The sequence below is a fragment of the Eurypyga helias genome, unplaced genomic scaffold (assembly GCF_000690775.1).
Source record: "Eurypyga helias isolate BGI_N326 unplaced genomic scaffold, ASM69077v1 scaffold22339, whole genome shotgun sequence".
Taxonomy (NCBI): domain Eukaryota; kingdom Metazoa; phylum Chordata; class Aves; order Eurypygiformes; family Eurypygidae; genus Eurypyga; species Eurypyga helias.
Window position 1 is genome coordinate 2,435 of NW_010271688.1, and position 8,634 is coordinate 11,068.

Below are 8,634 nucleotides of genomic sequence, written 5' to 3' on the forward strand. Positions count from 1 at the left end.
GCTGCTGCCGCCCAACTCATCCGGCACATTCGGAGAGCACACAGTCAGCCCTGACCCCTCCCAACAAGGGAGCAGCTCCGCAGCAGGGTTTCTGACCATCCAACCTGGAGCAGTTTCTCTGCAAGCACAACCGACACCAGAACCAGCGAGAAACAGACTTTCAGCAATACCTCTGCTGAAGCGTTACTGGGGAGGTTCAGGAGCCTTCCGGCTCACCAGTGCCTCATTTCCTGGGTGTCGAAGGCAGCTAGTTCCTCCCCAAGCTCCAGACCTCTGTACGAGCAGATGTCCTCGCCCCTTCGCTGCGCACAGCCTCGGCGCAGCAGTCTGAGCCAGTACCGCACAGCCAGGAGTCAGCAGCAGCTGGCCCTGCTGCCACAGCCTGCGGTCCACACGTACTTAGCCAGAAACATTTCAGTTTTTCAGACAGGAGAACATCTTCCAAAACAAAAACCTCCTGAGTCTTAGCACAGATGCTGAGAAACTCAACACCTGGAAGCAAGAAAATGTTCCTCCAAAAGAGAAATACCCCCCTGCAAGTACACCTGCACTGCAGCTGGTTTATCAGCCCATTACATCCCAGAGCATTACAGGTAGTGAAAGAAGGATGAAAGACAAGTTAAATCCTCTGAGTGCACAAGTGGGGGGCCTGTGTATTAACACGATTTAAATTGTCAAAGCCATAGCCCAGAAAGTGACCCTTCCCATCTAACCGAAGGAGCGCGGAGGATACACCAAGACTGGCCTAATCACTGTCCACTGGCTCATTTGCACCATAATTTAAATATGGCCAAAAAGCTACAGTAAAATGGGTTGAGTATCTGAAACGAACAATTACAGTGCCCACTTAGGTAATGAAGATGCACAGTATACCACTGAAACTCATTAATGACCACTTCCTAACAGTGCACTGGATTAAGGTTTCGGTAGTATTTTTCTTGCTCACTAGACATGAAAACAATTATTAAGAAGGACAGAAAGTTATGTGCTCCGTAACACAGAGGCAGACCCATCCATATTCTCCTAATGAGAGCTGAGCCCAAAAAAGATGAGATTTAGTCCTATATAGCACTGCAACACACAGCCGTGTCACAACTCAATTCTTACATCTAGATGCAATGAATACAACAGAACGAGTGTAATAACCACCCCAAGGTTCTTTAGCATTACATTTTAATTGAATCTGAAGAACTTGACATTTTGGTATCTCCAGTGGAAACCCATTTTCATACGCAGCACGGCCCTGTGAAAGACGGAGCACACCAGCTGTCTTTATTCACTCCCGAGGGGTCGCACGAGGCTACGTTGTATATTGCTCCAATAGGATCTACAAATGAAGTTGTTCAGAGTGTTTCTGCTCCCAGTGTTCCCGTCCTCTTCCATTAATTTTCTCCCTTCAGGACAGGCAACAATTCACCGCTTTCCTTTAGTTCCTGTAAAGAAACAAATACAGCAGTAGTTGTCTCTGTACACTCTGCGATTACGGTAACGGGCAGTTTATGGATAAGGAAATCAACTCCCCGGTGGGCAAGGGAACACACTGGATGAGCACCAACAGGTCCCTCCTGACCAGGGCACTGAAGCTCAGGAAGCTGTATTTAAGTTCAACTGTATGTCTATTTAGCAAGAGAGGAAACAAGATATACCCTCAAAAGAATTGGTTGTTACCAACTTTACCAGGTAAACCCCCTGGCTTCTGTTCATTAACCTCCTCCCAGATGTAATTCAAGATATGTTTTAGGCTTCCACAAAGTTTTACACATCCAAAATGCCTCCCACAAAATTAAAAAGTGACCATCCATTGATAAATTTTGTTACTGTCACGAGACAGTATGAGTTTTCTAAGAGTTCTAAAGAAGAGGTGCTTGCTCACATCTTGATGATTTAAATTCAAATTAGGAGGCTGTTAGCTTCCTAAGGAGATCAGTAACAGCAGGAAATGGGTTTAAAATAACATGTTCATAGAATCATAGAATGGTTTGGGGGGGAAGGGACCTTAAAGACCGTCTAGTTCCAACCCCCCTGCATGGGCAGGGACACCTTCCATAGCCCAGGGTGCTCCAAGTCTCATCCAGCCTGGCCTTGGACACTCCCAGGGATGGGGCACCCACAGCTTCTCTGGGCAACCTGTTCCAGTGCTGTTGTGTAGTATATACTCTTCTCCCACATCTCAAGAGAAACAACTGTCCATTTTATTCCACATTATGCTGTTTTATGGAATGAATTTTAAAATACAGACATTTACCCACCCATAAAAGTTAATACAGCCCAACAATGCCAGCAGACATACTTAAATACCAGCAAGAGAAGCATCTCGCAGCATCTCTGCGACGCCCAAGACTGCACCTGCTGATCACCAAAATAACCCCCACACTTCTTAAATAGATAAGATTAAAGTAATCTATATAATTTCAGTAATACTGTTATTTTTAGAACGAAATGAGATTTATTGATTGCACCTTCCCAGGAGTTACGACGTCTGAGGAATTGGCTATAAAACATTCAGACAAGAATGGGCTCGGGAGTATTGGGGGTTCAGAACACTGTGCCTGCTCTGTTACGAAAATCAAAAACCACAGAAACAGATGCAGATCTATTTTTGTTGCTTCAGGGTCTGTTCAAACAACTACAATAAACCTCAGTTCCTTCCAGGAATGAGACTGACTGCTAGGAAAAAAAGGTCTCAACCACCTTATTTGAGAAAAGCAATGTCAGAAGTAAAACCAGGAAGAGAAACCTGTAAAAATGTACCCGTGGGGTAAAAACGGTCTTTACAGTAACAGTAACTGACTGCTGTCAGGAAAATACATTTCACTGCTACCCCTTGGCATATGAGAACACTGGAGATTTAGGGCTCCTTTCAACCCACGTCGCTCGGTTCCAAGATCCGGGGTCACTACACAGGAACTTCTGATTGTCACAGGCAGAAAACGCTTCCAGAGTTTTAAACAAACGGTCAATTTACATCTTGAACAAGACTCACCCATTCCTACCTTAACAATATCCACCCCTCCAACAAGTTCACCTTTCACATACAACTGAGGATATGTCGGCCAGTTGGAGAAGGTTTTTAATCCTTGCCGCACCTAAGAAAAAATAATCCTCAGTGTGAATTTCAACTTCAGTAAAAGCAACAATTAAATCCTCAGTGAGGGAAAGACTTCATTACCTCTTCGTCTTCCAGTATGTCAAACGTCTCGTAATCAACACTAGGGGAAAAAAAAATAACAAACAAGATCATCTACTGTGGAGTTTTGCAATGCAAGACGCTCAAAAATTCAACATGGGGATGTTTACAAGCTTCCAAATGGGAATGAGCAGGTAATAGGAGGTGAAAAGTCAGCATCTTATGCGCAATGTAAAAAACGTAAACTGTCAGGGGAAACTTCTTACACGCACGGATGACAGTCCAGTGCAGTAGAAAAATTCAGCTGTGGAGCTTAGTTCTAATTGGCCAAAATACGTTCAAAGTAATTCTGTTCACTATTAGGTTAAAACAGAAACCCACAAACACACACGCACTTTGGAGGCTTTTATTAAGGAAGCAGCCAGCTGCAGCTATTTCACCATCTTCATAGAGCACTTGTGTAAATCCACAAAAAGAAAATGCCTGTGTAAATTTGATTTCTGTTGACTCAGGTACGAGTTCTGGTACTCAGTTCCCAGAATTCGAAGAACCAGCATTCTTCAATAACGAGCAAGTTAAGTAGATTCCTGCAAGGGACTGGGGCCAGCGACAAGGAGCAGTGATTTGAGTAACTGCTACCTACTCCTGAGCTGTGCACGGATATATAGTTTTTATCTCCAAAAGCCCATTCTAACAGCTAGTAATCGAGACAACTGCTTAACCTCTAACCAGCAGTACAGGAGTTTGTTCAAAGGAAAATGATGCTCATCTCTATCACAACAGAAGGAACTGCTTTGAAGAGGAAAACTGAGGCCAGATAACATGAGAAGCTCCAAGATTAAGAAAGCAGATCAAGAGGGACCTCTCTAAGAGCTGCTTATCAGAGTGGAAGGATTTCTTTCATGTCAACAATCACAGCAAAAAGGAGAAAAAATTCACTGTTGCAATAAACTCCCTAATCCAAGCCAGACAATCACGATGCAGCAGCGCTAAAGCAGCGAAGGACCTGACACATCGCATTTGGCTTGGTATCAAATGAGTGTAGTAGTGATGTACTCTATGGGCTTCTACATAAAAATACTTTAAAATACTCTTAAACGAAGAAAATTACGTTTGGGGAAGTCCTCCACTAATATTTTCCAAACACTATTTATAAAATGTAGTTGTTCAAACAGAACTGGCTTCCCCAGTTAAATAAAAAGCCACTTACGTACCCAGTACTATTTATGATTTCTATTATCTGCTTGCTGAATCCACATTTTGCCATCTAGAATGCAAAACATACATATGTTAAAACATGTATCTGCAGTATTTAAATCCACAGAATTCCAGGCCCTCAAGCTACACTGAAGCTATTACCAATTTATGCTAGTGATGACCTTCCTGATGAGCAACACTGCTCATCCTTCCTTCATTCTCATCTGTATTTTTGAGCTTTAAATAGTACTGGGTGTCTCTTTCTTTATACTCTCTGCTGAAATAAATGAAAACACTGAGAATATTAAACACTTTACTCAGTTGCTGTGTGAAATGATACAAGGTGAATCTGTTTTCCAGGTTTGGCAATACCACCTTGGAAACTAGCTCGGCCCGATTATTGTCTGCACGGTGAAAAAGCCAAAGCTGTAGGGAGGATGGGTGTAAATGCCTTACACGTGTTTTGTTTGGAGACATATGCCATCCTTTCCATTGTGGGGAGAGCAGCAACCTGCAGTCAACTGGTAAATAGGTGCACACACAGCAACTCCCAACTGAAACTATCTACCGCGCGCTCTTCACGCTGGCAGTACAAGGACATACAACACCCATCATTTTTGAGACATTTCGGTTTTAATCCAGACTATCCCTTCGTCTCAGTGATTTCACTCCACCAGTAGCTCAAACAAAATCAGAACGTGTTAAGCAACTTGCCCAAACTCCTGCACTTTTCAGGCAGGACGCATGTTAAAGGAGACAGGAGTGCATCTGCTGAGAAGACCGAAGCACAACTAGCTCATCCCCACTGTTTTGCTGAGTCAGCATAACCCACAAGGTTCCAGTGGTGAGGAAACTCTTTAGTGACACAGCCTCTTACACTCTTAAAAGTGGCTGTTGTTACTACACAGAGAAGGCTCAGGGCATGAATGAGAAATGACATGGGAAAGACAAGTCCCGAAGGAGCTCAGTCCTCTGCCTCCGTACCCCTCTACAACCCGGTATAAACAGCTCTCCCAACATCCCACTGCTACCTACAATTCCTGTTCAGGGTTTAGTCTGGGGCAGGGCCGTTCGAGCGATTTTGACAGGGAGAATCGCAGCGCCCTGCTGTTCAGAACGAACGGTTTATCCCCTGGTTACTCTGACCACAACACCAAGCAACAGACTGACCTTTTGCTTTACAGCCATTTGTTGTTATTTTAATCCTAACTGTCAGCAGCTGTCTTCAGTCGCCATCTTTATTTCAGTGAGCAAGATAATCGTGTGTGGCTAAGACACCAGGCACAGACCATTCCATGCATGTGAGAAAGCCGATGGATTACTTCTGCTATGTGGCATTATACTTCAGCCTTAAAAACATCTAGCGGCCTTTTTAAAATGCAGTTGTGAAAGCATAATGAAGTCGGGCAAATTAAAAAGGGCAGGACACCCAATCCAATTAGGTCAACAGAGGGAATACTCAAGAGAGTTTATCCAGAGATAAATTTTTGGGCAATAGTCAAGGTGTATGTCTCAAGTAGGAGAGACTCGGCGGGGCAAGCACTCAGAACATCAGAAGAAAATCCATTATCTGCGAAGACTAAGACCAAAAGGACATGCACAGTTCATCTATCCGTTCCTGAATTGTAGCTCGAGGGACAGCCACCTCCGCAGGGCATCAACTCCCCCAGTTTTACTCTAACACTGCTAGCTCCATCTTAGCTATGCATTTCCATCTGGCAAAATAGGAACTGCCCTTCTATGGCTTACAGAAGCACCAAATAAAAAGACAAATAACCTCCCAGCACCATTAATTTTCATTAAGCAAGGGAAAGAAGGTAATTGTCACTGTTTAAATATAATGTAATATCACTTCAACAGAACTTGACCTTACCTGTTTGCTTCCCTTCATAAAAAGCATCACAGGAGCTTTGTTTATCAAGACTTTAAGCCTACAGAAGGCACAGAAAAGACAGACATAAAACAGCTCAGTTATTATCCCAAGCTTTGTTTCAACAGGAAAACAAGATGTGGCAAGAGCATCTTACAGCTTTACCAAATGCAGTTAAAGCATTATTATAAGCAACTCTACTCATTTAAATTACTTACAGTGACTTATGGACGTGAGATTAACCACTACTGAAACTCAGGAATAGGTCTGTTATTCTGAGACTGTGTGCCTTGTCCACTTCTGGTCTACCTGCAGAGCCCTCAGACACTCCACTCCTTTCAGGAAAGGTTTTTTGTGACAACTGATAGAAAAGCAGACCCCTTCCTGTGCAGCAGTCCCCTGCTAAGGACAAAATACCTTCTATACAGATGCGTAACAGGTGATCAGCTTCTGTAAGAGGTCATGCTTTGCATGAATGCAAATGTAAGAGGTCATGCTTCGCATGAATGCAAAAAGATTCCAGGCTGGCAATCCAGGGTCTTTGCAAAATAAATCTAAGTGAGGTGTTGTCGGTGACCTTCAGCCTTTGCACATGTAAACCTCAATTTTTCCAACCAAGCTGTCTCTAGGTTAAAAAGCAATAGCAAACTTAACAGCTACAGCAATGGTGAGCTACAGTAACCTGAGCTGCTTCCCCCAGCTGCCAGATCCATTTCCTGAAACCAAGCTGATGTCCAAAGTCCATTTTCAAGGGCATTTTCAAGTGAAGATGCAGTTAATGGATGGGAAAAGATCAAACATTTGAGGAACGTAATTTTGCATAAAACAGATTCTACTACTGGTATCCCTTCATTTTATTAAGCTGCAGCTTATGCAGGTTTGCAAAAAGGAAGGAAGAGACTGAAGGAATCTTTCTAAAATAACCTTTTTAAAAGGCCACCCTGAGACAATCTCATAGAATCATAGAATGGTTTGGGTTGGAAGGGACCTTAAAGATCATCTAGTTCCAACCCCCCTGCCATGGGCAGGGACACCCTGCATCTCACCTTTACCTGTAATTTAATACCAAACTGCAAAAGTTAGCAACTGTCTTTTTTGTGGCCGTGGTGAAACAATTTACAAGCCACCCTACTAGAGTAACAAAAGGTAAACCTCAGCCACAGAACAAATTGAAAAGGAATTAATAAACACACAACTGTGAAAGCGCCTTATCACCATACAAAACTTGCTCTTACCATCCCCAGACAACAACAGGGAATCTATGCTAACATACCTGCCTTCAAGGTACAGGCCACCTTCTTGGTAAACCAGCCCCCCTTTGCACACCTTAACAGCACTATTCACACAAAAACTCGGGGAAAAAAGCCACATCTATTAGCAGCTTCTCAAACAGAACGACTTGTCAGATATCTGGAGCTTGACTGCCTGGGGCACGTCAGAATTTCAAACAATAGTGAATCTTCAAATGGGAAGGTTAAAGGAAGACAAATTGGTTTCTAGATAATACATCTGATTCAGGAAGCAAGACATTTCCTACTGATGCAGCATATATTCATGTTGCCAAGGTGACAAAACAGGAACTGAAGGACATGAGCAATAAAGTAAACTGAGAAGACAAGCTACATGTTTTCTCCAGTGACATCATGTGTACAAAGTCTATGCCAAATAAAGCTACAAAAGCTACTCATTTAAAATATGATTTTCTTTGGTGTCTTCAAGAATAAATTCTTAAAAGGACAAGAAGGAATCTACTCCTGCTATAACCACAAATTAACAAGACACAAACATTAACAAGCAAAGCCTCTTGGACCAGTATAGCTTAACAGATAGGCAACCGTACAGCTTAATATAGTGTGATGCTTACTGTACAGAAAGCAAAACATATTAAGCAACTGCAGCAGTTCCGTAGTTAATGACAATCTTGATGCTCCTCCGATAAAGTCAAAGAACACAAATTTATACAGGGATTCCTCCTATATAAATGAACATACAGGAAACTCAAAAGACACTTAAAATATCGTCATGACGCAGCACACCTTTCCTCCAACTTCTGTGCCTTCGGACAGACTGCGTCCAGTTCTCCAGATGCCTCAAGTTCCTAGGGAGATTGGGAAGAATAATTATCAGATGTAAAAAGCAAGAACAACATGCTTCTGACAGCTAACACAACTGAGAATTTCTTGATTTCTAACCTTGACAATATCAAGTCCACCTATAAGCTCTCCAGCTACGTACAACTGCGGGTATGTTGGCCAATTAGAATATGTTTTCAGCCCTTGACGAACTTCTTCATCAGAAAAAATATCAAAACTGCTAAATGAAATACCATGGTTGTTCAGTATCTCCACCATTTGTTTGCTGAAACCTGCAAACACAAAAAGAGGAATTACATCAAAGTTTAAACAAAGCGTTCCCATGACCATACTCAACCTCAGAATCA

The 8,634-nt window shown here is 42.6% G+C and overlaps 1 protein-coding gene across 1 annotated transcript; it reads right to left on the bottom strand.

The window, feature by feature from the left end:
- Positions 1 to 1,158: 1,158 nt before the first annotated feature.
- Positions 1,159 to 8,554, bottom strand: GLRX3 (glutaredoxin 3). The gene is made up of 7 exons (XM_010158909.1): positions 8,387 to 8,554; positions 8,231 to 8,292; positions 6,198 to 6,255; positions 4,342 to 4,394; positions 3,170 to 3,209; positions 2,994 to 3,086; positions 1,159 to 1,433 (listed from the first exon to the last, which is right to left on the bottom strand). The coding sequence occupies exons 1-7, from the start codon at positions 8,543 to 8,545 to the stop codon at positions 1,383 to 1,385; spliced, it is 516 nt and encodes a 171-aa protein (XP_010157211.1). The 5' UTR covers positions 8,546 to 8,554; the 3' UTR covers positions 1,159 to 1,382.
- Positions 8,555 to 8,634: the final 80 nt, after the last annotated feature.

Coding starts and splice junctions, on each gene's coding strand:
- GLRX3 (XM_010158909.1), bottom strand. CDS start 8,545: ATGGTGGAGATACTGAACAACCATGGTATTTCATTTAGCAGTTTTGAT. Junction 8,293..8,386: donor GTGGACTTGATATTGTCAAG/GTTAGAAATCAA, acceptor CAATCTCCCTAG/GAACTTGAGGCATCTGGAGA. Junction 3,087..3,169: donor ACATACTGGAAGACGAAGAG/GTAATGAAGTCT, acceptor ATTTTTTCTTAG/GTGCGGCAAGGATTAAAAAC.